The sequence below is a fragment of the Equus quagga genome, chromosome 13, assembly GCF_021613505.1.
Source record: "Equus quagga isolate Etosha38 chromosome 13, UCLA_HA_Equagga_1.0, whole genome shotgun sequence".
Lineage (NCBI taxonomy): Eukaryota > Metazoa > Chordata > Mammalia > Perissodactyla > Equidae > Equus > Equus quagga.
In genome coordinates, this window is record NC_060279.1 from 38,579,472 (window position 1) to 38,605,704 (window position 26,233).

The 26,233-nt window shown below is 57.0% G+C and overlaps 3 protein-coding genes across 8 annotated transcripts; all 3 read left to right on the forward strand.

The window, feature by feature from the left end:
• The first annotated feature begins 75 nt into the window (after positions 1-75).
• On the forward strand, positions 76-10,413 carry SHC1 (SHC adaptor protein 1). 6 transcript variants are annotated; one of them, XM_046680796.1, is made up of 14 exons: positions 84-216; positions 2,292-2,436; positions 3,621-3,788; positions 4,356-4,426; positions 4,954-5,017; positions 5,152-5,271; positions 5,539-5,592; positions 5,780-5,831; positions 5,999-6,125; positions 6,935-7,133; positions 7,216-7,285; positions 7,366-7,500; positions 7,660-7,898; positions 8,718-10,413. In XM_046680796.1, the coding sequence occupies exons 3-14, from the start codon at positions 3,624-3,626 to the stop codon at positions 8,844-8,846; spliced, it is 1,425 nt and encodes a 474-aa protein (XP_046536752.1). In that variant the 5' UTR covers positions 84-216; positions 2,292-2,436; positions 3,621-3,623; the 3' UTR covers positions 8,847-10,413. The 6 variants fall into 6 exon arrangements, with proteins under 6 accessions (XP_046536750.1, XP_046536752.1, XP_046536749.1 ...); XM_046680793.1 differs by having other exon boundaries at positions 2,292-2,348; XM_046680794.1 differs by lacking the exon at positions 2,292-2,436 and having other exon boundaries at positions 76-216.
• A 382-nt stretch (positions 10,414-10,795) lies between these two features.
• PYGO2 (pygopus family PHD finger 2) lies at positions 10,796-15,097 on the forward strand. Its single transcript, XM_046680797.1, has 3 exons — positions 10,796-11,216; positions 11,645-11,694; positions 12,311-15,097. The coding sequence occupies exons 1-3, from the start codon at positions 11,114-11,116 to the stop codon at positions 13,376-13,378; spliced, it is 1,221 nt and encodes a 406-aa protein (XP_046536753.1). The 5' UTR covers positions 10,796-11,113; the 3' UTR covers positions 13,379-15,097.
• A 1,074-nt stretch (positions 15,098-16,171) lies between these two features.
• PBXIP1 (PBX homeobox interacting protein 1) lies at positions 16,172-26,193 on the forward strand. The gene is made up of 11 exons (XM_046683349.1): positions 16,172-16,231; positions 18,399-18,485; positions 20,084-20,207; positions 20,455-20,519; positions 20,592-20,754; positions 22,272-22,505; positions 22,637-22,660; positions 22,951-23,033; positions 23,136-23,267; positions 23,897-25,122; positions 25,589-26,193. The coding sequence occupies exons 1-11, from the start codon at positions 16,187-16,189 to the stop codon at positions 25,668-25,670; spliced, it is 2,265 nt and encodes a 754-aa protein (XP_046539305.1). The 5' UTR covers positions 16,172-16,186; the 3' UTR covers positions 25,671-26,193.
• Positions 26,194-26,233: the final 40 nt, after the last annotated feature.

Below are 26,233 nucleotides of genomic sequence, written 5' to 3' on the forward strand. Positions count from 1 at the left end.
CGCGTTGCCATTGGCTGGTTCGGGAAAGTGGGATGGGCGAAGGAGGGACGGTGAGGTAGAGGGTCAGGGGTTAGTGAGACCGGAAGTGAGTGAAATAAAGTTTCTCCAGGGAGGCCAGGCCCGGGGAGAAAGTTAGAGCGGGGACCTAAAGAGGCCGTGACGTGATCCGGAACCAAATCGGCCCGCGGTGCGGTGCGGAGACTCCATGAAGCCCTGGTGAGTTGGGACTTTTTTTCTCCTTTGGTGACCCACTCCTCCACCCCGGAACCCCTCTCTCGGGACCCTACTTCCGGTCTTCATTTATAAGTCCCGCCCCCTGAGACCCCCTCTCCGGAAGTCCCACCTCCCAACTTCAGGGGGCTCCCCGAACCCCAATTTGTTTTCTATTTATTGTCCCCGACCGCACCCTGTCACCCAGCTTTCCTGGAAGTCCAACCCCCAGACATGCTTCCAAGCCCTACTGCAAGAAACCCTACGTTAGTCCTTCTAATTCCCCGAAACTCCGCCTCCTCGCGACGATTCTCCGCTAACTCTTGTCTATCAAAAAGCTTATCTCCCAAAAGGGCAAAACCCTGCCCCTCGCAGAACTACTGTGTTCGAATTCGTGAAGCCACGCCTCTCTAGGGGCTCCGCCCCCTGGGAGCGCCGCCCCTTCCTTAATCCACGTCTGATTGTCCAGAAGCCTCGTCTCCTGGAAGTCTGAAGCTCGCGTCCTAGGGGACCACGCCCCCTCAGGAGCTTTATTCCTGTGGGACCCAGGTCATCACCTCAGAAACTTTGTCTTCAGTCCCAGAAACTCCACCTGCTTATATTTCCCTCTCCTGTTTCTCTTTTGGGCCTTAGGCTCAGTTTTCCTGAGCTCTCACGCTCCACTGAGCTGGCTCTGAGGAGTGCGAGATTAGAGGCAGCCCTTTTCCTCTTCCTTACCCCCTTCCAAGGGTGGATCTACTTGAAGGGGGCTGGACTTGGGGTTTGGCACGAGATTGGGAGACAGACTTGCTCATAGATTCCTAGCCCCACTCCCTGAGTTTCCCTTCCCAGGACTGACTCCACCCCAGAAACAGCTGTATGTCTCATACCTGTACCTGGGGAGCTGGGTGGGGTCATGGATTTGCTGGTGTGTGACAGGAGTGAAAGTTTTCTACCACCAGAAAACGGTGGCTTGGAGTGGGTATAGGGGACAGTGGCCTTTTTGCTGTTTTTTTAAGGGACTCCTCAGCCCCCACCACTTCTCTGGCTCTTTCCCTCCTCCTCACCAGAGTTATTGTCTGGGCATTCCTCCTGGTCCCGCTTGCCCAGCCTTCCCTTCTGGAAACATTCCTGAGGCTTTCGCCATTTCCTGCTGCTTCCCACTGCTCTTGCCTCCTCCTCCCTGCTGGGCTGAGAAGCCACATGCAGCTTCTCCCCCTCGCCCAATCACCCCGTCTCCCAGTAGGCAATCTCCTTTTTCCCTATGCAAATGTAAGGAGCCCTCCTTCCTCTTTCTTTTTTTCCAAATGTCCATACCTGTTGGTCATTCCCTGCCTCTGGATCCTGCAGGCTCCCACAGAACTCTCATCTCTAAAGATGAGGACAGCCTGGTGTTTGTGAGTCAAGGGTGTGAGGCTATGGTGGAATCGTTTCCTCATTCTTTCTGTGCCTGAGTGCCTGGGCCTTAGGAAATGCAGTGACAGAATTCCTTCTCAGGAGAGGTGAATGGAGTGACACAGCTCTTCTTGGATGAGGACTACGGGGAGGTGAAAGAGTTGAGCACAGTATCTAACACGTTTTAAGTGTTAGTACGGGCAGTCACTGTAATCATATGATTATTTGTGACTTTTTATCTTCTGAAGTAAATCTAAGGATAGGGTAATTCTGAGGTGAGCCTGGGGGGGTATATGTATATTTTACTACTACTATTTTGGTCACTTTCCAACTTCCTCTGTGGCCCCCTGAAGCAGAGCTGTGGCAGGAAATGTGGGTGAAAGGAATGGGTTTGGGACTGTTCCCCGTGTCCAGCCTCTGCCCATCTTCTGTCACCCTTTTCTCCTGTACTTAGCACAGATTTGTCTTCTGCCCCCTCTATCCCTTCATGGCCTGTAGCCCCCACTTCTCTTGGAGAATTGTTTCGCTTTCCCACCTCCTCCAGCCAGACCCTGCCCTTGATGTGAGGGGCACTTTGCTCTATGGTGGACCCTTGCACCCTCCCCAGTGACACTGCAAGAGGAGGGGTATGAGCATAACCTGTCAGGCCCAGGAAGCTGAAGTCAGTGTCAGTGCCCCGCCCCCTGACAGCTTGCTTTGCTAACTAGGCCTGTGGAAAGAGGGGCAGAAGAGTGCTTGGCCAGGAGCGAGCGCTCCTTGGGATGGTAAGTGCCATGCATAGAGAACAAGTCTCCACCAGCTTGTCTCCTCTGCTCCAGCTTCTGCCTGGTGGCTCCCTGATGCAGCGCTCAGGTTGGACTTTATTCCCCTTACTTCACCAGCTTTGTCCTACCTCTTGGGCCCTCTCTCCATCCGCTGGGACCTCTTCCTTCCTTTCCCCATTTCTTTAGCTCCAGTCCACAGCTGTTGTAACAGAGGATGCTAATGGCCCAGGCTCCCTGGGGCCACCGCCCCACTGTGTGGCAGTGGTGGGGGGTGGCCTGGGCTGGAGGATGGGGGAATTTGAGTGTTCAACCAGGACAGGAAGGGAAATGCTGAGCTCAGGGATCCCCTCCCTTTTCCACCCCCAGCTGCCTCTGTTTCCTCCCTCATTCCCCACTACCCTCCCTCAGCTTCCTGCTCCCTTTGGCCTGCCCATGTCCGGTTTAGATTGATCCAGATCTCTTATCTCCCTCCTTTCCTCTCACTCCTTCATCCTTTCCTTGCACCCCCACTTTACTCCTCCTCAGATTACTAATTGTTTGTTTGGGGCAGGGGGGGCCTGGATAGTTCTACCCCTGCAAGAGTTCTAGGTTGGGGCAGTGGTGGGGGCTCAGCCCCTCAGAGCCTGTGAGTCAGCACTGTCCTTGGGATTGGTCTGTCCCTTTAGCTCCCCGCCCCTGGGGAGGAGCTAGGCAGCTCTAGGTCCAGCCTGTTCTCCTCTCAGCCAGAGAAGAGGCTCCACGCTGGGAAGAGATGGGGCCTGAAACTGTCTGGGTCTGAGTGGGGGAGCCGCAGCCACTCGTCCTTCTCCCTCCCCAGGACCCCTGAGATCCCTGGGCCATAGAGGTCCGATCAGGCTAAGGGCCTGGGGATGCCCCCTGCCTGGCCCCCTTGCCCTGACTGGCAGGGGGGCCGGGCTGGGCAGCAGCCTCCCTCTCACTCCAGCCATGGATCTCCTGCCCCCCAAGCCCAAGTACAACCCACTTCGGAATGAGTCTCTGTCATCGCTGGAGGAGGGAGCTTCAGGGTCCACCCCAACGGAGGAGCTACCTTCCCCATCAGCTTCGTCCCTGGGACCCATCCTGCCACCTCTGCCTGGGGACGACAGTCCCACTACCCTGTGCTCCTTCTTCCCCCGGATGAGCAACTTGAAGCTGGCCAACCCGGTTGGGGGGCGCCCGGGGCTGAAGGGGGAGCCAGGAAGGGCAGCCGAGGATGGGGAGGGGATCTTAGGGGCAGCCATGCTGGACTCAGGCCCCTTGCCCCTCCTCCAGGACATGAACAAGCTGAGTGGAGGCGGCGGGCGCAGGACTCGGGTGGAAGGGGGCCAGCTGGGGGGCGAGGAGTGGACCCGCCACGGGAGCTTTGTCAATAAGCCCACGCGGGGCTGGCTGCATCCCAACGACAAAGTCATGGGACCGGGGGTTTCCTACTTGGTTCGGGTGAGTGAACATACTCCCTCCTACTCCCTCCCAGACCCCTCCAGTTTCTCTGCTCACTCCAGCTCTTTTTTTTCCTGCTCTTCCCCAGCAACTCCCTTGGTTTCAGTGTCCTGTTTGTTAAACCTTTCTTGCCCCTCCTCCCATTCTGTAGCCCCTTCCTTTCCAGCTCTGCCTGTGCCCCCTTCCTTCTTGTGACTCCCCCGCCCCCGCCCTGCCATGCTTAGCACAATGCCCAGCACATCGAAGGCCTTAGTAAGTGATGGAATGAGTGACTCCTGATGGTCCCCTCCAGTCTCCTCCCCCTTTCTGGAGATGTCACTCCATCCCACCCAATGCCTGCCCCTTCCCTCCAAATTCTCTTACCAGATGCATGAGATCCTCCTAGCCTGCCCTTTCCTTCTCTCCTCATTCCCTGTTGTCTTGCATGTTGTGGGATGTAGCCACGGGCAGTGGGCAGAACTTCTTCATCTTCCCTTCCCTTAGGGACCACGTAGGGGAAAGTCCTAGGGCCCTTTGTGAGAGGGTTGGGGGGAGGCGGCTGACTTGTCCTCCCATCCCTCCCCTCAGTACATGGGCTGTGTGGAGGTCCTGCAGTCAATGCGCGCCCTGGACTTCAACACCAGGACTCAGGTCACCAGGTTAGTGGGGAGGGGGGTGGATTATGGAAGTCCTGGGATTAGTGAGGGGAGGTGGGAAATGGGTCACTTGGTGGTGGTGCTAGTGATGGCTTATCTTTGGGTGGTAGAAGGGATTCAGAGAAAGTTAGGAGAGTAAGTCTAAGTCTGAATGAGACGAGGCAACTCTGGCCTGGATACTGCTTACTTATCCAGCCTTAGGAGTCGTGGGGGAGGTGGCAGAGGCAGCTGGCAGCTGGAGCTTGAGTAGAAAATGGGGGTAGATGGAAGGTTGCTGCCGCCTTTGGGAAGGGAATGGGACATTTGGTAGCTGGAAAGGGGTGGGGCCGTACCCATTGAGGCCCTAACCCAATCAGCCAGGAAGCGGCCTCTCAGTGTCATCAAATATTAAAGGCCCTTAATTCAATCCACCACGACAAAGAGCCTGGAGTGCCCCAGGAGTCTGGCCTGGCCTTCCCCTCCCCCAGCCCTGTGGCAGCCCCAGCAGAGTGTGAGGCAGGCTCTGGGTCTGAGTACCCCTCTTTCCCCAGGGAGGCCATCAGTCTGGTGTGTGAGGCTGTGCCGGGTGCTAAGGGGGCCACAAGGAGGAGAAAGGTACCTGGGGTCGATGGGCTAGGGGTGCTGCTGGAGATGTAGAGGAGCGGGGGAAGGCAGGTGGGGAGCAGGATTGGGGTGGTCTCCTGGTGTCAGGAACCCCCAGCTTCTGAGACGCTTGGGCCCTTCCCCAGCCCTGTAGCCGCCCACTCAGCTCTATCCTGGGGAGGAGTAACCTGAAATTTGCTGGAATGCCAATCACTCTCACGGTCTCCACCAGCAGCCTCAACCTCATGGCCGCAGACTGCAAACAGGTTGGTGGGGTTGGGCAAGGGGACCAGAAACACTGATGAGAGGGCTAAGCGGGGACCTGGTTATGATGACAAGAAGCTAGGAGAGGAGGCTTGGGCGCAGCAGGATAGTAGGGAAGAAGGAAATTAAGAGGACATAGAGTAAGAAGCCAAGAAGATGAGACTGTGTTTCCAGGGTTCTGGGACAAGGGTGGGGGGCAGCCAGGTGGGTCCTGAGGCTGCCTGACACATGTCGTTCCTTTCCTTCTCCACCCCCTGCCCTACCCTCAGATCATTGCCAACCACCACATGCAATCTATCTCGTTTGCGTCCGGCGGGGACCCGGTGAGTTGGGGGACGGAGCAGAGGTGGTGGGAGAAGAAAGGGCCAGGCACTGGGGAGACACTGGCTAGAGAAGTGGGCGTGCTAGGATTGGGGCAATTATCTGAAGAGGACTGGGTTTTAGGGGTCAGGAGTGAGGTGGGGCTGCAAGATTTAGCTAACTGTCCTCTTCTGACTCTCTCCACCCCAGGACACAGCCGAATATGTTGCCTATGTTGCCAAAGACCCGGTGAATCAGAGAGGTGAGGCATGGTGGGGAGCACTGGGTGGGGCCAGCTGTCCATGAGGCAGGTGAGCAGGACCCAGGGAGCTAAGCAGGGCCTCCTGCCGAGGAGGACAAGGGCCCCTGTCTGCCTCCTCCCAGCAACCCCACCTCAGAGCTCACTGACAGCCTCTTTTGTGCCCCCAGCCTGCCACATCCTGGAGTGTCCCGAGGGGCTTGCTCAGGACGTCATCAGCACCATTGGCCAGGCCTTTGAGTTGCGCTTCAAACAATACCTCAGGAACCCGCCCAAGCTGGTCACCCCCCACGACAGGTGAGTGGGTGAGGAGGGTGTGGGGCAGCTCTTGGGCCCCAGACTGAAACTAGGAAAGTAGGTCTGCTCTTCCCACACTTGAGCTCAGAGAGGTGCAGGGAAGGAAATAACCTGTGTGCCCCTGCTTCCCACTTCCTGCTATTCTTAAGTTTCCTGTGGCCATCAGGAAAGTCTTTTGAGGCCCTGCCTACTGCAGGGCCAGCTCTTCCTCTCATGTGCCCGTGGTGGAGCTGTAGTCCAGGACCTTCACACTGCAACTCTTCCCTGGCTAGATGGACCTTTCTAGTCCCAGCTGCCTCATTTCTGGCTTATCCCTCTTTCTTGCCCATTTCTCTATCCTTAGTTCTTTGTTTTCCTGCCCCTAGAAGCCATCAAGAATTTGCATGAGGGAGGGTGTCTCTTTCCTGAGATCCCTACCTTTCCCACCTCAGGCCAGTAGATATTGAGTGTTTAGGGGAGGTTAAAGTATTCTGGAGCACCCCCCTCCTGGCTACTTAGTACTTCTCCTCCCTCTTGGGAGATGGCATAATGATCAAGGGCATGAACTTTAAAGTCAAATCTGAATTTACATCTCAGCTCCACCACCTTTTAGTTGTGACTTTGGGCAAATTTTTTCACTTCTGACCCTCATTTTCCTCATCTATAAAATTGGGAAGGAAATAATACCTACCTTACAGGGTTGCCAGGAGGAGGAAATGAACACCCAGCCTCAGGCCTACCCCACAAGAAATGCTCACTACATGGCCACTATTCTGTTCCCCTCCCCCATCCTCCCACCCACACTCCTCACTCCCTCTTGTCCCTCTCAGGATGGCTGGCTTCGATGGCTCAGCTTGGGATGAGGAGGAGGAAGAGCCACCCGACCATCAGTACTATAACGACTTCCCTGGGAAGGAACCCCCTCTTGGGGGGGTGGTGGACATGCGGCTTCGGGAAGGAGCCCCCTCGGGGGCTGCTCGACCCACTCCGCCCAGTGCCCAGACTCCCAGCCACCTGGGAGCTACGCTGGTAAGTTGCTTGGATGGAGGGGGGCCCGGGATGGGAGTGGCTGGTTAGTGCCTCTGGTCTTACCTTATTTTTGTCCCTGCAGCCTGTGGGGCAGCCTGTTGGGGGAGACCAAGAAGTCCGCAAACAGATGCCACCTCCGCCACCCTGCCCAGGTATGAGGGGAGCTGAGAGGGGCAGAACCAGGGGTGCAGGAGGCAGGGCCGGGGTCACTGTAAAGCTCCCCTTTCCTCAGCAGGCAGAGAGCTCTTTGATGATCCCTCCTATGTCAACGTCCAGAACCTAGACAAGGCCCGGCAAGCAGGGGGTGGGGCTGGGCCCCCCAATCCTGCCATCAATGGCAGCGCACCCCGAGACCTCTTTGACATGAGTGAGTGCTCCTCTCTCCTTTCTGCATCTCTGTCTTCCCACTTGGTTCCTCTTCTCCTGCCTGTCTGCTCCTTCCTTCTTGGCCTCCCCTCCCTGAAGGTCTGGATCTGGGCATGTGTTGTGTCAGCTGCCTCTCCCAGCCCTCTCTCTGTACCCCTAGAGCCCTTCGAAGATGCCCTTCGGGTGCCTCCACCTGCACAGTCAGTGGCCATGGCTGAGCAGCTCCGAGGGGAGCCCTGGTTCCATGGGAAGCTGAGCCGGCGGGAGGCTGAGGCACTGCTGCAGCTCAATGGGGACTTCCTGGTGCGGGAAAGCACGACCACGCCTGGCCAGTATGTGCTCACCGGCTTGCAGAGTGGGCAGCCCAAGCATCTGCTACTGGTGGACCCCGAGGGTGTGGTGAGTGGCAGGGGTGTGGGTGGGGTGGCAGAAAGGAAGGCGCAGTACCCTCCTGTGCAGCCCTGTTCCTTCCCTCTTTGCTTCCTAGACCTTCCCTGCTGGGCACCTCTCTATGGGCCTCCTGTTCTCACTGTGCCCGGCATCCTCCCCTCAGGGGCTTAGGGTTCCTTCCGTTCTCACATCCCTGAGCCTGAGCTGTGTTCCTTTCAGTCCTGGCCAGTCCTCACATCCTCTGACCTTATGCCCATCAGAGCTAGAAGGTGCTCATCTCACCTGAACTCCTCATTTGACAAATGAGGAAACCATCCTGGAGAGGTTGTGATGCTCAGTGTCAGATGGTTAGAGGCTAGACACCCCAAGTCTCCCCTTGCAGGGGGAACCAGGGGCCTCCCAGCTCCCTCAGACTCAGGGCTCCGACCAGTGTCCTGTCTCCTATCTGCACTGCCCCACTGCCCCTCATCACTTTGGTCTCTTTTCTACAGCAATCTCAGCCTCCTTTCCACACCTCTTCTGTACTGTGTCCTCCTCTGAGACATGCCACCACCTTCCAGCTCAAAGGAGGAGTAAATGTCCCTCAGCTTCACGATGTCTGGGCTGATGTCCCCTCTGCCTTTTCCCAGTTCACTGACCTGCCCATTCCCATGGCTATCTCTAGCTTTTCTTTCTAGAGAAGTCTCAATGATTAGGACTGATGGCCCTCTCACCCCTGCCATCCTTTTCTCCTTCCTTAACCCTCTTGAATATTCCAGCTTCCTCAGCCTTGGGGGCTGAGGTCTTATTTGACCCTTCACCTGAATTGACCCTCTCCCCACTTCCCAGGTTCGGACAAAGGATCACCGCTTTGAGAGTGTCAGTCACCTCATCAGCTACCACATGGACAATCACTTGCCCATCATCTCTGCGGGCAGCGAACTGTGTCTACAGCAACCTGTGGAGCGGAAACTGTGATCCTTCCCTGTGCTCTCTCCCAGAAGACACCCTTCCACCCTTTTCACCCTATTCCCTGACTCTCAGGACCTCACTTGGGAGTGTTCTGTGGGCTTGGCTTTATGTAGGAGCTGGGGGTAGTGTGGACACTGGGTTCAGCATCCAGCTGACAGGCTTTGAGTCAGGAGCCTGGGGTAGAATCCTGCTTCTCCCCAAACCTCACCAAAGTATTAATGTACAGAGTGGCCCCCTTCCCTGGGCCTTTCCTGTGCCAACCTGATACCCCCTTCCCCAAGAAGGTGGGTGCTTGGGGCCTGGGCAGTGTGCCTCCTTGTATGGAAAATGCCCTGTGGTTATAGGCCCGGTGGAGCAATCACCTTTCCAGGGAAGGGGAAATGAATCACACTTTTGCTCTACCCCTGGCTCAGGGTGCCCTAGACCCTTCTCAACAACCCGCCCTCCCAGTGTTTAAACTTTGTGCCTTTGACCATCTCCTAGGTCTGAAGATATTTTATGCAAAGAGTTCTCGGGTCCCTGAGGTCAAGGACGGGTGCGGATACCTTCTTGGCCTCTGGGACCCTATCCTCTCCTTGCTCAGCACCCCCTCCATTTAGGCTGGGAGAACAGAGGCAGGAGTGGCAGCTGTCCCCTCTCCCTGGGGATATGCAACCCTTAGAGATTGCCTCAGAGCCCCCCTTCCTGCCAGGGGGGAGATGGACCCCTCCCTTGCTCAGTGCCTCCTGGCCTGGAGCCCCTCGGCCCAGGGGTCTGTATATACATTTCGTAAGTCCCACCCTTCCATGTTGCATGCATGTTATACTCTACAGCCAAAGTGCAGCCCTGCCTCCTGTGGCCCCCACCCCTGCCTCCCCCTGCTGGGGTAGGGGTCTGGGGTATGGCTGGATTTGGGCCTCCTGAATGGTTAACTCTCCGAGGTGGATTTTGTGGCAGTGGCAGGAACAGGGGCAGTGAGACTCTAAAGCAGTAGACAATCTCCAAATGCCATCTGTAGATTTGGAACTGCATTTATTTCTTATTTTATATAAAATATATATGCATATATTTTAGGGCTGTAGATTTCCTTTCCTAATTTGTTTTCCATGGCTTATTCTTGAGCACAAAATGATAATAATCGATTACATTTATACGCCACCTCTTTGACTTTTCAAAGCCCTTTTACAACTATTGGATTTTCCTCATCCCAGCCTGTGAGGCAGTTTGGACCTGCAGCATTATCTTTTCTACAAGAGAGACCCGAGGCAGAGAAAGGTCGATCACGAGCTAGGACTAGGAAAACTTGGGCGTCTTACCGCGAGCCTGGGAGGCAGAAGTTTGGCTGAATGTTAACAGTTTCCCCCTTGGGAAGCTGAAAACCTGCAGTTATCGAGTACCTTCTACAGGCCGCGCCCTGCACGAGGCCTGGGCGGCCACAGCGACAGAGGAGCCGGCCCTGCTCTGTCTCTAGGCCTCGTGGCGAACCGAGAGTTGACTGTCTTAATCCTCGCCTCCTTTTTTTTGTTTGGATGTTTTCACGGGTCTCACTTATACCAAAGGGAAAAAATCTTCATTAAAGTCCATATTTCTTCTACCTCGGCCTCTTAGTCCCTGTCGCTGTCTATTGTTCGCCGTGGGCTCCCGGCGGCGGCCGGGGAGACAGGAGGTGGTGGCCACCTCGCAACGCGGCGTGGCCGAACCCGCCTGGCCTGGGGGGCGCCGAGGAGAGGCGCCGGGAGGGCGCGGCGCGGGGCCGTCGGCCGCGGGGAGGCTCGTGTCCAAGGAGGAGCCGGGGCCAGGCGGGGCGGGATCCCGACTCCCCGATGCCGACCCCTCGGCGGCCAGGGTTTCCCGGGCGCGCGCCTCGGCCGGCGCAGCCCCGCGGCGGCCCCCGCCAGGATGGTACGGTCCGGCCCAGGCGCCGCCGTCCGCCGCCCCCAGGGCAGGGGCGCGCGCTGCGCCCCCGCGCGAAGCGGCGCTGCCCCGGGGCTCGGCTGTGGGCCGGCGCCCGCTGCCTGCGCTGTGGGGGCGTCCTGCCCCGTCCCGCTCCCCCTCCGCGCCGCGCTCAGTGGTGGCGGCCGAGCTGAGTTCCGGTTCCTGTGGCTGCGGCCGCGGGCAGGCGGCGAGGCTGGGGCGAGCGCGCAGTTGGCGCTGGGGCTCGGCGCCTCCTCTCGCCGCGCCTCGGGGTGGCTGCAGCGCGGGGCCCTGCGCTGCCCCTGACTCCCCTTCCCGGCGATGGTGCAACCGGAGGGCGCGTCCGTCCCCCGCCGCCGCTGACCCCAGACCCCCACTCCATGGCCGCCCCGGCGCCGCCCCCACCGGACAAGCTGGAGGGAGGTGGCGGCCCCGCACCGCCCCCCGCGCCGCCCAGCACCGGGAGGAAGCAGGGCAAGGCCGGTGAGAGCGCTGAGAGGGCTGGATGCTGGAGAGGCTGTGCACTTGGGCGCCTCGGAGGGAGGGTGGGCAGGTGGGGGGAGGTGTTGGTCCTTAGGCTGAGGGGCCTGATCTTAGGCAGTGAAGAGGATAGGTTGGTGAAGCTCTTCAGGGGTTGGGGGCGGGTGTCACGGATTGAGGACCCTAGAGTTTGGAGGCACATGGAATTCACGAGTCACTTGGGAGTCTGAGGGTGTCAAGAGATGGGATGTGTCTCATTTAACGAAAGAGGCAGCTGAGTGTAGTCATATCATTTATTATTACACTTTTGTTAGTGTTTGTTAAGTAAATAATGTACACTGAAGTTAGAAAGTTCCTCAGAGCACGGCTGGGAGAGAGAAGGTTCTGGAGGCCTCAGAGAGACTTGTGTCTGCCTTTTGCTGCTCTTCCAGGTCTGCAAATGAAGAGCCCAGAAAAGAAGCGAAGGAAGTCAAATACTCAGGTGAGTGGTGGCTGGTGGAGGGTAACCTAGCCGCCCCTCTGGGCACTCTTTACTCTGCTGCTCCAGTATCTGCTTGTATCTTGCATCAGGTGCAGGGAGAAGCGAAAGCTGTCCCTCTTGCTGTTTCTGGTCCTTTCCCTCAACTTCATAACACACTCATAGGGTGAGAATGAGATGATCTTATCAGTCAGGATTAGAATCTTTCTCTCTCCCGATTTTCCTGTCCTGGTTCCCTCAGGATGATGACACCCACCACTCACTGAGCGTTTTAGGTGCTAGGGATTGTGCTAAAGGTTTTAACAGTTTGGGAAGCTAGGCATTGTCCCTGTTTTACAGATGAGGAATCTGAGGCTTAAAGAAGTTAAATATCTGCTCCAAGGTCTTGAGCTTATTCAGTGTCCGAGCTGGGTTCTGCCTGTTTCCAAAACACGGTTACCACACTGTGCTGGTTCTGCTCTCTCCTCTGTTTCTCTATGGCATTCAAAGGTCCATCTTGATTTTAGATCTGAGCTGGCCAGTACCAGCCTCCAAAATGTGTATTGTGTTTCTGGTGCTCTCCCGGTTTAGCTTTGGGTCTCCCTCCATGACCCTCTTTCTCTCATCTGTTCCCCACTAGGGCCCTGCATACTCACATCTGACGGAGTTCGCGCCACCCCCGACTCCCATGGTGGATCACCTGGTTGCATCCAACCCTTTTGAGGATGACTTCGGAGCCCCTAAGGTGGGGGCTGCAGCCCCTCCATTCCTTGGCAGTCATGTCCCCTTTGGAGGCTTCCGTGTACAAGGGGGCATGGCAGGCCAGGTACCCCCAGGCTACGGCACTGGGGCTGGAGGGGGTCCCCAACCTCTTCGTCGACAGCCTCCCCCTTTCCCTCCCAACCCTATGGGCCCTGCTTTCAACATGCCCCCCCAGGGCCCTGGCTACCCACCCCCGGGTAACATGAACTTTCCCAGCCAACCCTTTAACCAGCCTCTGGGTCAAAACTTTAGCCCTCCTGGTGGGCAGATGATGCCAGGCCCTGTGGGGGGATTTGGCCCCATGATCTCACCCACCATGGGACAACCTCCCAGAGGGGAGCTGGGCCCCCCTTCTCTCCCTCAACGCTTTGCCCAGCCAGGGGTGCCTTTTGGCCCTTCTCCTCTCCAGAGACCTGGTCAGGGGCTCCCCAGCCTGCCCCCCAACACAAGTCCTTTCCCTGGTCCAGACCCTGGCTTTCCTGGCCCCGGTGGTGAGGATGGGGGGAAGCCCTTGAATCCGCCTGCACCCACTGCTTTTCCCCAGGAGCCCCACTCAGGCTCCCCGGCTGCTGCTGTTAATGGCAATCAGCCCAGTTTCCCCCCAAACAGCAGTGGACGGGGTGGGGGCACTCCGGATGCCAACAGCCTGGCACCCCCCAGCAAGGCAGGTGGGGGTTCAGGGCCCCAGCCTCCCCCAGGCCTGGTGTACCCGTGTGGTGCCTGTCGGAGTGAGGTGAATGATGACCAGGATGCCATTTTGTGTGAGGCCTCCTGCCAGAAGTGGTTCCACCGCGAATGCACGGGCATGACTGAGAGCGCCTATGGGCTGCTGACCACTGAGGCCTCTGCTGTCTGGGCCTGCGATCTCTGCCTCAAGACCAAGGAGATCCAGTCTGTCTACATCCGCGAGGGCATGGGGCAGCTGGTGGCTGCTAACGATGGGTGATACTGGCGAGGCGGCCCAGGGAAGTGCATACGTCCCTCCCTGCTCATCCAGGGTGACTGTTTCCATGTCTGGCTCTTGGCCCTTGTTTCCACTGGCTTCCCATCCCCATGGGGCAGAAACACAATGGCTCCTGGGGGCAGAAAAGGAACTGAAGTGGGCAGGTGGAAGAGCCTGGATCACTCACCTTTCTGGAAACTTAACATGCTGAGATCTGTGGAGATCCAGGAAACCAAAGCCCTGCCGAGCAGAGCCATTTTTTGTGGCTATCTCTGGAGGCCTAGGGGTATGGCTGCAAGAGAAAAGAGGCTGGAGGAAGATTTGGAGGGCAGGGGTGTCCCCTCTGCAGATGATGGACGCCCCCAGCACCTGTGCCTAACACTCCTATCTAGCCCCAGAGCTCCAGCTTTAGCGTTTGGAGTCACGTGTTAAAGGTTTCTGGCCAGAAGAGTTGGAATCTCTTCCCATACCTTCAGTAGCCCTTTCATGGGCTCTGGGAGACAGCTTTAGGGAATAAACGGGGATTTTTCCCTTTTCCTACCTGCCCCTTGCCTCCTCCAAGACCTACTCAACTCCTGCCCCATCAGAGAACCAAATAGCTTGGAGAAGCAGGAGAGGTCTTAGCTATGGCAGTTTCTTGGTGATTTGGGGCTTCAAGACAATAGGGAAGAGATGCTGTCAGAACATATCTCCCTCATACCAAAGTCACTGGTCCTTTCTCAGCCTCTCGTGCTTTTCTCCGAATGACCATATTTTTGCCAAAAATTGGGCTATGTGGTCTGACAGACCGGAATATTTGGAGTTTGGACTGTTCGGGAGGCCTGGACTCTGTGGTCCTCCCACCCCGCCCACCTTGCCCATCTGCTGCACATTATCCTCTGCGCTGGTCTTCAACCTTTGGCGCCCTTCTTCCCCGGCCTCCCTGGCTTGACAGAAGGAAAGCTTGAAAAGGCACAGAGCCCTTATACCTCATTTCTTCTGATAGAAGGAGCCCTGTCACAGCCTGTGGGTCAGGGAGGCGGCGGGGCCCACGTTGCCGTGGTACTAAAATGCGGTCCAGAGCCTGGATGGTTTTTGCTCTTTCCCTGCTATTTTTTAGAACTCAGGCCTGGTGGTCTAGCAGTTCTCATTCCTCTCAGCCAGAGTCCTACACTGGGCTTTATTTGTTTTTATTTTATTGTTTAAGCACTGCCTGCCAGAGATGGGCCTGGGACCTGATCAGGAGTCCCTGACAGCTGCTCTTCCTTAGGACTCATGCACACATTCCTCAGTGGGGTGGGGTGGGCAGGCGTGGGGTGTGGCCCTGAGAGGAGTTAGTGGTCCGCTGTCCCCACTTCCCTTGGGACCCTAGCATGTGAGAAGACAGGTATACTGCGGAACTTGCCTGCGTGCCCAGGGCAACCCAGCCGTCTCCGAGGCTGTGAGAAGGAAGGGAGTGGCCTCTGGGCTTCTCACCCAGTGTGTCCCCACACGGAGACAGCAGAGTTGGCAACGCCCCACTGCTCAACTTTGGGTTGTGTTTGAGGTTCTGTTTACCACACTTTAATCTGTTGCTATTTTTGTGCTGTCTCTCCGAATTTTGTAAAATGGCTCCTGGGGGAGTGTCTGCTCAATCCCTCTTTCCCCATCCACTACTTTGTGGAAGAAAGTGAGGGTGGCAGAGATGTGGTGGTGGTGGTGGGGGGGATCTTTTGTACGGTTGGATTAATAAAATGACTTGAAAATCCAGACAAGGACGCCTTGTTTATGTGCACAAAGTTTGGAAGGAGCCACTGTCATCCCTGGGAAGGATACTTGGGGGTGAGGATATGTATACCCCCCAGGGTCCCTGGAAGTGGGAATGGCAGAAAGATTCAGGCCCCTGAGCTGACCCTGGTACAAGCTGCTGAGCCAAGGGAGGCCCGTGTGTCCCGCCCCTCCCCATGTGTCCCGCTGTGAGGAACTGAGTTTCTTTTCCGAGCACATTCCTGGGCCGGGCCTGGAGCCAAGTGGGAGCTTTGGCTCCAAGGCCTCAGGGGGAAGAGTGCCCTTAGCGCTTCTGGGTTTAGCGCGTTCCCACCCCGCACCCCCTAGTTGTTTGTGTTAGGGGTCAAGTGTAACTCCAAGGGTGGGGGAAGGGGCTACCCCTGGTCTAGCAGATTCAATTTTGAGGTGCTTTTCAGGCCCTCCCTCCGTTTTTAAAAAAGTAGCAGCGGCATCCTTAAACAATGTGCACTGGAGCGGGTGCGGAGAGTGGCAGGAAGGCTATTTCCAACCCGCAATTTGCCACTCTCCCCTCCCCCACCATGCAGCTGTTTCTGTCTGTCCTGCGGCCAACCTGGCCCCTTGTCCCGTCGTCTAGGGAGATGCCACATTTTGCCTTTAAGTTTTGAGTCTTCCCGCTAGAAACTGTTCAGACAACTGGGAAAGTAGGGGAGGTTACGCAAAATTCAGTTTGCTGGAACTCCTTTCTCTCACCGGAAGGTAAGCCCAGGTTCAAGGGCTGTACAGGTCCCCGCTCCCCTCCCTCGGCTCTCAATTCCAGCTATTATTGGCCAAAAGTTTCCGCCCCCTCAGGGAAGTTGACTTTCCATTGGCCAGTCCCTGGTCACATGACTCCCTCCTTTCTGGGGCTGGAAACCAGGGGAGGCAGCAACAAGTTCAGCCGAAGACTGAAGCAAGAGCCGGGTCAGGTAATGCCCCAGCAGGAAGGGGTCCACAGATCCTCTGTGAGAGGGAGGATGATGGAGAGGAAGGGCGGAGTTCGAAGGGTTGCGCTCCACTGGCATCTACAGAGCTGCTTGTCACTTCTGGGTCAGAGGAAGGGGGACCATGGGCTGCCTTTTCCAAAACGGGAATTTGCTGTGGGTCCCTCAGGCAAGTTCTGTGGCCCTCCGTCCTTTGCTTTAGAGGTTTAGGAGATCAACTCTTGGGTTGAAATTAGCTACATGAAACTTCCCAGCTTTGTACAGAGTGGCAGAGCTCCCCCTTTAGCTGTCTTTTAGAAACAGCAGAAGTGTCTGACAATCCTCAGAGGATGTTTTTGTTGAATCCTGCCTGAATGGAAAGAGAGGAGGTAGTGGGGAGGGGGTGGAGGTGAGTTTTCTTCCAAGAGGTCGATGAGAAGAAAGAGATCTGAAAACACAGCGGGGAAGGGTGGAGATTAGACAGCAGAAGGAACTTCCTAATAAGGCAGTGAGATGCCGGCTTGGGAGAACAGGGGTATCTCTTGGAATCTTGGGTGAACCCAACTGAGAGAGGTATCGGGGTTTGGAACTCTGAGTGCAGGGGTTCCAGTCTGTCTCCTTTTTGGGTCTCAGAAGTGTTTGTCTTGTTGACCCAAATACCGTTGCTGGTTTCCATGGAGACAGTGGGTCTGACATCATTCTGGTTGCCATGGTGCCTGGTTCTGGAGGACCTGAGCAGGCTGTACACAGCCAGGGATAAACAGGGACTTCAGCCCAAGCTGCTGCCACTTCCTTCCTGCCACCACCTGTTAACAGTCACACGCAGCAACTGGGGATGGGGAGATAATGACAGAACAGTGGGGGAGGGGCCTGAGAGCAGAAGGCCGAGTGTACAGTGATGGCCCGATGGCTGCCTGTAGAAGCTGGCCAGGGGTGTCCTGTTGGACTTGGTGTGGGGAAGTCATTGCAGCCTTTCTCCTGTCTCCTTGTGGGATGGGTGCATGTGTCTGGTAGGCATGGGCATTGGGGAAGACACTGTGTGGTGTCCATCATCTGTCCCAGGCTTGGATCTTGATTGGCAAGGGCCACAGGAGGTTGTGAGGGCATTGTGCAGGGCTTACACCAGCACAAAGGGAAGGGGGCTGTGTGCTGGTTTCCCAAGGTAGGACTGCCATACTTCTCCCCCAGCCTCAGCCTCACTTCCCTTTCCCAGGGTTTCCTCGCAGAGTCCTTTTCCACTTGCCACCTTTTGAGCCCCTCAGTAAGCAGTCATTCACCCTCCTCTGAAGGATCACAATCCAAGACTCTGGGAGGTCAGGTCATCTATCCCCCCACCTTTATGCCAGGTCCCAGTTGCAGCTGGCCAGCCTCAAGGGACAGTCTTAGCCTTGGATGAAGTGGTAACTATCTTCTTACCTTGTGTCAGGCTTTGGAAGCTGGAGTGACTTCCCACGCCCACTCTGCCAAGTCACAGCAGATTAGCAGGGGGCAGGACCACAGCCCTGATTTTTGTTCATGCTTTACAAACTGTAAAGTGCTTTATACATAATAGTTGTCATAGATCCCTTTTCCCAGTCACCTTCAAGTTCCCTAAGACAAAACTCTGGAGATTACTAAGAAGTGAAGCAGAATTTAGAATGGAGAGTGAGTGACAAGGAGGTTTACTAGAGGTACATTCAGATGGATCTTCACTGTGCCATTTGTTTTCAATCCTGGCTGCAGGTGAGAATGGGAGGTTTTAAAAAAGACCCATGTCTGAGCCGGACCCTGAAGCCATCTGAGTCAGGATCTTAGGTGATTCCAGTGTGCAGCCAGTGCTGAGAGTCCTGAACTAGACCATACAAAGGATTTATGGTGGGTGGGCAGGAGACTTAAGGCTGAAGGAGGCCTTCAAGTCTTCTCTTCCAGGCCCTAGGAGTGGAGGTGGTGATTGTGGGGGAACCTGGGGTGGTGAAGGGGGGCTGGGTTGTTTCCCCCACTTTTCTTCATAACTTCATCTTAGCAGGTCAAGTCAGTCGCCCTTTTTGACCTTCATCTTTCCTGACTATAACATGAGGGAGTTGGCCTGCATTTTCCCCAAAGCCTTTCCAGACCTGTGCTTCTTTGACCTTTCAAGGTCCATTTAGTTTCCCAAGGCCCTGGGAGAGGCAAGCTTCACTGTGGGCGGTGGCAGGTTCTGATTTGCAAGGCAAACACTGCCCAGAAGAGTTGAGGTGTTAGGGTCAGAAGGGCTGAAACCAGGCTGGTTCTGGAAGCTGCTGCCCAGCCTGTAAACCTTGGAGCCCAGCCAGGGCTGCTCTCTGCATCCTGCCTCTCCTGAAGGGACCTGGGATCCTTAAGAGAGCTTTTCTTTGCAGGTGGCAGCCACAGCAGCCTCGGGGACCTTAGCAGCTATGGCCTCCTGCCCAGACCAGGACAATAGCTGGGTGCTTGCCGGCTCAGAGGTAGGAAAAGCAGGCCTGGGAGCCACAGGGAAGGGAGGTTCCTGCAGGGCTGGGCTGCTGTCTGGGTCCTGATGGTCACCTGCATCACCTCCTGCTGGCTGTGACAGGAACCTTAGTGGCAGGGAGAAAGAGATGAGGTCCTCGGAGTCAGGTATTGGGACTTGGACTGTGCCTTGAAAGAAGGGTACCACTGGAGTAAGCTGTGAGAAGCAGGGAAGAAATTCTGGTGGGGACAACAGTATGAGCAAAGGTCCTGAGGCAACAATGGCAAAGCTATGTTGGAGGAGACTGTGAGGAGGTCCATTGGATGAGGGGGAGATATGGATGAGGCAGTGTTGGAGTGAGGTTGGGAGCAGAGCCTGGGAACCTCCAGGAGAGGCCTGAAGGGCTGGCTCAGGCATTCAGGCCTCATCCTGATGGGAAATCACTGAAGGGCTTCAAGTCGGAGGGATTGAGGACAGTCATTGCTTTGGACAGAGGGTGTGGGCTGGGTGGGTAGGGGAGAGTGTTTTGAAGGTCCTGCAGTCCAGGTAGTAGTTGGTGGGGCAGGAACCCAGTGGACTCCTGTGCTCCTGAAGCCACTGAGAAGGGAGGGTGGGGCTGGCAGGCTGGGGGACTGAGTGGCTGGAGAAAGTTTGTCAAGGGGTCCGAGCCCCAGTGGCTTGGCATGTTAGACCTGCCAGGAGGGGAGAAGGTGAGGGGCTCAAGTGAAACCTATCGAATTTGAGTGCCCTTGAGGAGCCTGGTTGGGAGTGAGGGAGCTGACCTCAGGGATGACGCTGGAGCAGGACACATGGACTGGGGCTCGCTGGCAGAGGGGACGAACCCCATGCTCTCAGCCAGAGCCCTGGCCTCCTGTTGAGGTGCCTTTGCCGACAGCTGGGGGACCTTGGGCAAGCCGCTTCACCCCTCCATCCTTCCCTGTAAAAAGAGAGTTGTGTTCTCGCCTTGTAGGGGTGGCCGTAAGAAAAAAGGGATTTGAAAATTGCAGAGAAACATACTAAGGTCAAGAATTATTCTGGGAAGGATAGCGGGAGCCGTGGATGGGGTGAGCAAGGCGGTGCGCCTGCCGAGGGAAGCCTGTGGGGAACGTGACTGTGACCCTTGGGCGCCCAGGGACTTTGCTCTCTTGCCATCCTCCCACCTTCCAACCAATAACTGGGTTGTTCATTTGTAGGGAGGGAGGGAATTGCTGATGATCTTGGTTGAGGGGAGATCTAGGCTCTAGCTGGCTTCTCTGGGAGGTGGGGTGGGGTGGGGTGGGGTGGGGTGGGTGGGTACAGCGGTCCTGTCCTTGGTCCAGTGGTGCTGCGTTGTATAACAAAAACATGGCCTCTGAAAGTTCCTCAGAGCAGCAAGTGAGGTTAGGGAATGGCCAGACACCACACGGAGCTGAGAGGCTGCAGCGGCCACTGACCACCCCCTCCCTGCCCGAGGATCGCCTCACTACTCACTGTATCATATTTTTGTGAGATGTGCATTGGGGTCCCTGTGCAGTGGGCTGATCCCGGGGACCTCAGCAGAGCACCCCACACTCCTGGTTTTGTCCTGCTATCCCTCCTCTGAGGTAGTCGTTCTGCTTGCGCCCCTTCCCCCAGACCCTGCCTGTGGAGACCCTGGGTCCAGAAACCAGGACAGACCCAGAGTCTGAAAGAGCTGCCCAGGCCCCTCGGAGCCCCTCCACGGCAGATGATGGATTAGCTGGGACCTTGGATGGAGAAGGTAAGAAGGCCCTGCTGAGGGTGGGGGGGGCAGCTTCCTCTTCTCCATGTTCTGGGGTTTCCCAGTTTCCTCAGGGGAAGGGAGGCTGGTTAGTTTTATTTCCCAGGTTAATCTCAGTTTAAAACCTCTTCCCTCATTCCATCCTGGCTTTTTCCTGCCCCTTCCAACCTGGTGGGGCCTGTGGGAGCCAGAGACAGTTCAGCTGAGGGGCAGTCGTGTTTTTCCTGGGCCTTTTCTCCCACCACAGAGACCGTCTTCCAGAGTGAAAGCTCCCAGTCTGGTCCCATTCTGCCAGAGGAGACCGAGGCCAAGGTGAGCCCCTTCACGGGGGGAGGAAGGGCAGTGGGGACGGCCAGTAGCAACTCACGGCTGTGTCTGCATCAGGGCATCGTGGAAGATGATGGTCGTGGAGTGGAGCCCCCAGGCCCAGGAAACACAGTGTCCCAGGGAGACTTGGAGGAGACTGTGGTGGCAGCCCTGGGACCAGACACACAGGACCTGGAGGACCAGAGCCCCCCACAGAGTCTGCCCTCATCCCCCAAAGCAGGTGAGAGTCCTTGTCTCTATGTGTCACTATCCTTCTAGAAGATGTGGGAGTGGGAGTAGCCATCACTACTGAGTACAGCTCTGGTCCAGACCCTAGGACTTAGCAGCTTGTTGTCCTCCTTAAATTATATCAGTGAATCCCCACCACCACCCCTGGAGACAGTGAGACTCAGAGAAGTTAAGTGACTTGATCAAGGTCACACAGCTGGTAAGTGGCAGGGCCAAGGTCTGGTTGACTTTTTCCTCTCTGCCATGGGGCTCCTCTTTTCTTACTTCTCGATTTACCCCTCATTCCCTGAGTCCCTTCCGTGTGTCAGTTCTGGGCCCAGGGGAGGAGGGAGGGTGAGTGGTTCATGGCCTATGTAAGAGGCAGACTAGACTGAGTCAAGATACAGGTCAGACCTAGGAGGGGTGTGAAAGGGAGGTGTAATTAAGGTGCTCCCACGGCGGGGAGGGCGGTTCAGTCAGGGGACAGGTTGAGGGGAAGGGAGAGGCAGGGACAGTTGAGAAAAGATTCATATTGGAGTTGACATTTGAGTGGAGGCTTGAGCAAAGAGTAGGCTTTCGGTAGGTAGGGTAGGAGGGAGAGAACATTCCAGGCCAAGGCTGCAGCATCAGCAAAGGGATGGGGCCACCTGTCCTGTGCTAAGGAGGCTGCGTCCCAGGCTTGTGGCAGAGGAGGGTATGACTCCATCTCTGTTGAAGGGTGACAGGGTAGAGGGAGAGGCCAGGGCGTGGGGCCATCTAGGAGGCAGCTTCAGGGGTCAGGTGAAGCTGATGAAGACCTGCGCTGTGGCAGGTACAAGGGTGCGAAGGGGGTTTGGTCAGGATGTTGAAGTGTCAAGGTGTCTGCGTGTGAGGTGAAAAGAGAGGGCTTAGGTTGGCTGGATGATAGCGGGGGTGCCTTTCCCTGCATTGGGGGAACCCCGGAAGAGAACCAGTTTGGAGGACAGCGTGTTGAGTGTTTGGTCCCCGAGGGACACCCAGATGGGCGTGGCTGGTAGGCAGTCAGAGGTCCAGGCCTGGAGTTCAAGGGAGGCCGGGTCAGGAGGTAGAGATGAGGGATGAATCTGCTATAGGGGGAAGTCAGTGGTGTGGGAGAGAGAGTGGGTCACTGTGTGCATAGTGAGAAGAGCAGAGAACAAATGGTGCCAGGGAGACCACCACCTTTAGGTCCAGGAATGGCCAGGGAGGGGCTGAGAAGGAATGACCACAGTTAGGACAGAACCAGGAGGGTGGCAATAGCTGCAGGAACTTGATGCACGACACGCATTGGGGGAAGGAGGGTGTTCTTAGGATGGAAGCTGCTCGTGTGCTTTATAGATCGGATGGACTGGTCTCCTGCCTCCAGACTGGGCAGGGATGGTCACTGATGCCCAGGGAGACGTGGGCAGGGTCTCCACCTGCCTCTCTCTCTGGTCAGGGCTAGGGGCCTCCCTGTGTCTTCCTCCACTTCTCTTCTCTCCGTGTCCCGTCTCTCCAGTTGCCTGACCGCCCTGTCCCCATCGCTTCCTCCAGCTTGGATCAGGGAGGAGGTCCGATGCTCCAGCAGTGAGGATGACACCGACATGGATGTGGAGGGTCTGCGGAGACGGCGAGGCCGGGAGCCCAGCACGCCTCAGCCTGCAGTGCCCCTGGGTGTGGAGGACCAGGCCAGGGGCGAGGGTGCGGACGGGAAGCTGGGCATCTCCCTCAACATGTGCCTCCTCGGGGCCTTGGTTCTGCTGGGCCTGGGGCTCCTCCTCTTCTCCGGTGAGTCCGGTACGTCCCCTGCTGGCGCCTTGAGCCTCCACTCTGGTCCTTCCTGCCCTCCTCCCATGCTTTCACCACACTCCAGCACCTCCTCTGAAGGCCTCACCCTGTTCCTCTGTCTCCATCCTCAGGTGGCCTCTCAGAGTCTGAGAGTGGTGAGTGGGGAGGGGGCCCTGGCTTGTACACGTCTGTCCCCTCCCAACCCTGTGGGAAGCTGACGGGGGTGGTTCTCTGGGTCAGGAGTAGGGATGCTGGGGGCTGGACATTTATTACTTGGTTATTGGCCTTGCCAGCTATTCAGGGTGATCCTTGGCCCTTTACCTCCCTGGACCTCTCAGCCATAGGTGTGTCCAGGGCAGGAGGGTGACTGTGTCTGTGGGTGGGTAGGGGGAGGAGTGGGCTCTGTGTCCCTTGGGGCCAGTTTCAGGACTTCACATTCCCACAGGACCCATGGAGGAAGTGGAACTTCAGGTCTTCCCAGATACCGGGTCAGATGCTGAGATGATGGATGCTGTGGGGGATGGGCAGGTAGGTGTGAATGTCTCCAGAGGTGTTGGGGTCCTGGTCGGGGAGACTCGGGGCTGCCTGGGCTGTGGGGCAGGGTGGGCTGACTGGATCATTTGCTCTCAGGATGGGCTAAAGCAGCAGCTGCAGGCCTCAGTGCCCTCTGATAGTGTCCCCAGCCTGCAGAACATGGCCCTTCTGCTAGACAAGCTGGCCAAGGAGAACCAGGACATCCGGCTGCTGCAGGCCCAGCTGCAGGTGGGTACAAACAGGAGAGGGTGGGCTAGGCTGGCCCCCCCCAGGCCAGGTGTCTGTCCTCGTGTCCTCCCCCAAAAGAAGTTTCCCCTATTCACCCACACCCCTTGAACCTCTCCCTTTCCCACTATGGTCAGGTCATCTTCCTAGTTCTCTGTTCACATCTCTCATGCTAAGGTTTAGGCCGGGGCTGGCGTACTTGTTTCAAGTGACATGCCACCTCTGATTGGTATAGTCTGCCTGGAGCATTGTGTGGAGAAAGATTTGAAGAACATGCCAAGGTTCAATGGGAAAGAAGTACTGTGATCAATTAATGATGTCTGCTCTGGATATGGGAGGTGGAAACAGGGCAATGAGAGCTGCATATTGGTTATCCTTAGGTGAATCGAAGAAGTGTGTGCTTATAAAAGGACATAAAAGCTGAGGCCCGTGATGGAATTTGGGGATCCCAGGGTCTGGTGCAGGTTGCAGATGGGGAGGAGGATGAGAACCAAATCCTCTGAGTGTCCCAGGCCGTAAAAGGGGCTTGGGCCACCTGCCCACTATAATGGAATGGAATTGGGGTAGAAGGCACTGGGCCCATCCTGACTAGGACCCTCCTGTGGTGCCCTCCATCCCTACCCCCATTCCAGGCCCAGAAGGAAGAGCTTCAGAGCCTGATGCATCAGCCCAAAGGGCTGGAAGAAGAGAATGCCCGGCTTCGGGGGGCGCTGCAGCAGGGCGAGGCCTCCCAGCGGGCCCTGGAGTCAGAGCTGCAGCAGCTGCGGGCCCGGCTCCAGGGGCTGGAGGCTGACTGTGTCCGGGGCACAGATGGGGTGTGCCTCAACTGGGGCAGAGGTCCGCAGGCTGGCAAGGTCATCAAGCAGCAAGACCCCAGATGGCAGGAGCCAGGCCCTGGCTTTCTGGAGCAGAAGGAACAGCTAGAGGCTGAGGCCCAGACATTAAGGCAAGAGTTGGAGAGGCAGCGGCGGCTGCTGGGGTCTGTGCAGCAGGACCTGGAGCAGAGCCTAAGGGACGTGGGCCGAGGGGACCCAGCTCATGCTGGCCTGGCTGAGCTGGGCCACAGACTGGCCCAGAAGCTGCAGGGTCTGGAGAACTGGGGCCAGGTCCCTGGGGTCCCTGCCAATGCCTCAGAGGCCTGGCATCAGGAGCCCCACTTCCAAAGTTCCAGGGAGCAGAGTGGAAAGGAAAAGTGGCGGGATGGGAAGGGGGACCGGAAGGCTGAGCACTGGAAGCATAAGAAGGAGGAATCTGGCCGGCATAGGAAGAAGAGCTGGGAGGATGAGGATAGGGAACTGGCAGGGAGGTGGAAGGAGGGCAAGCCAAGGGTGGAGGAGTGGGGCAGAAAGAAGGATGGCAAGTGGCAGGGCCCTAAGGAGCCCCCCAGGAAGAGTGGGAGCCCCCATTCTAAAGAAAGGCAGAGGCAGCCTCGGTGGAAGGAGGGGGCTAAAGACAGGCATGACCCCCCACCACCCTGGGCAGAGCTGTCGAGGCATAAGTACCAGGTACCCCAGGGCTGCTCAGGTGTGCACGAATGTGCCCGGCAGGAGGGCCTGGCCTTCTTTGGCATGGAGCTAGCCCCAGTGCAGCAACAGGAGCTGGCCTCTCTGCTGAGGACGTACCTGGCGCGGCTGCCCTGGGCCGGGCAGCTGACCGAGGAGCTGCCCCTCTCATCTGCTTACTTTGGCGAGGATGGCATCTTCCGCCACGACCGCCTCCGCTTCCGGGACTTTGTGAATGCCTTGGAGGACAGCCTGGAGGAGGTGGCGGTGAGACAGACAGGTGATGATGATGAGGTGGATGACTTTGAGGACTTCATCTTCAGCCACTTCTTTGGAGACAGAGCGCTGAAGAAGAGGTGGGCAGCTGTGGGGGACTTGGGTCGGGTGGGACAAGGGGAAGGAGGCCAGGGGACATGAAGGATCTAGTTGCCCTGAGTTGGGTCTTCAGTTTGAGGTCTTACCTCCACTTTTAGTCCCCCGCAGGCTTACCTTAGAGAAGGCATCCTTTCCCATCTTCCCCTGAGGGCAGGAAGCCGCCTGTGCTCACCCTACAGTGGTCCTGGGAGTCCCCTTTTGGGCTGGGAAAGTTCCTCCTGAGTTGTCCTGACCTGCCTATACCTGCATGGCCCAGGGGGTAAGGGAGATTGCTCCCCACCTCCCTGCCTCCCCAACTGGGGCCTCCATCCTGGGGATCCAGGTCTGGCCCCCTGACGTGACTGGCGGTGGTTGCCTCTGTGTTCCCTCTCCTCAGGGAGGCCCTTCTCATCGTGTGCCGTTGTCCTCTGAAGGCCTCTTCCTGCCCCTCCCCATGTCTCCCCACAGGTCAGGGAAGAAGGACAAACACTTGCGGGGCTCCAGAGTTGTGGGGCCCAGGGAGGAGCACAGCCACCACACCCGGGGCTGAGGCCTGGTGTTATCTGAGCCCTGGGGACTGTTAAACTGCCAATTCCAGCAGCAGCCCTGCACTGATGCCACCTTTGCTAGAAAAAGGCCTTAGCTGGACCTGCCTTGTCATCTATGCAAATATATGCAAATGCTCAGGACCCTGCGATGGGACCCTTGGCTGCCTGTTGGTGTCATGCCACTGTGAAGGGGGGATGGGATAGGAGCTTGTGTTTTGTGGGGAGCGGGGTGGGGTGGGAATGGCATTCTGATTCTGAAGCCAAAGAGCTTTTATCCAGTTCTGTGTCTGTATGCCCCCAGAGCGGGCCCCTTGGCTGCACACACTGACCTGTGCTGCCCCCTGGGATTCGACTAGAGTTGCTGGCTGGAGGCCCAGCCTGAGGGCTTTCCCTGGGGTTTTGTTAGATTTGGAACAGCTGTCCCCAGGGGGTGAAGTCCCCTTTTTACCCCTGCTTCTCACGTGGCTTCACTTCCCCATGTGAACTAGAGACTCAGATCCCAATAAAATGCTGTTGGAGCTGTGACATTGGGTGGGGGCTCTGTCACTTGGGGTGGCTTCTAAGC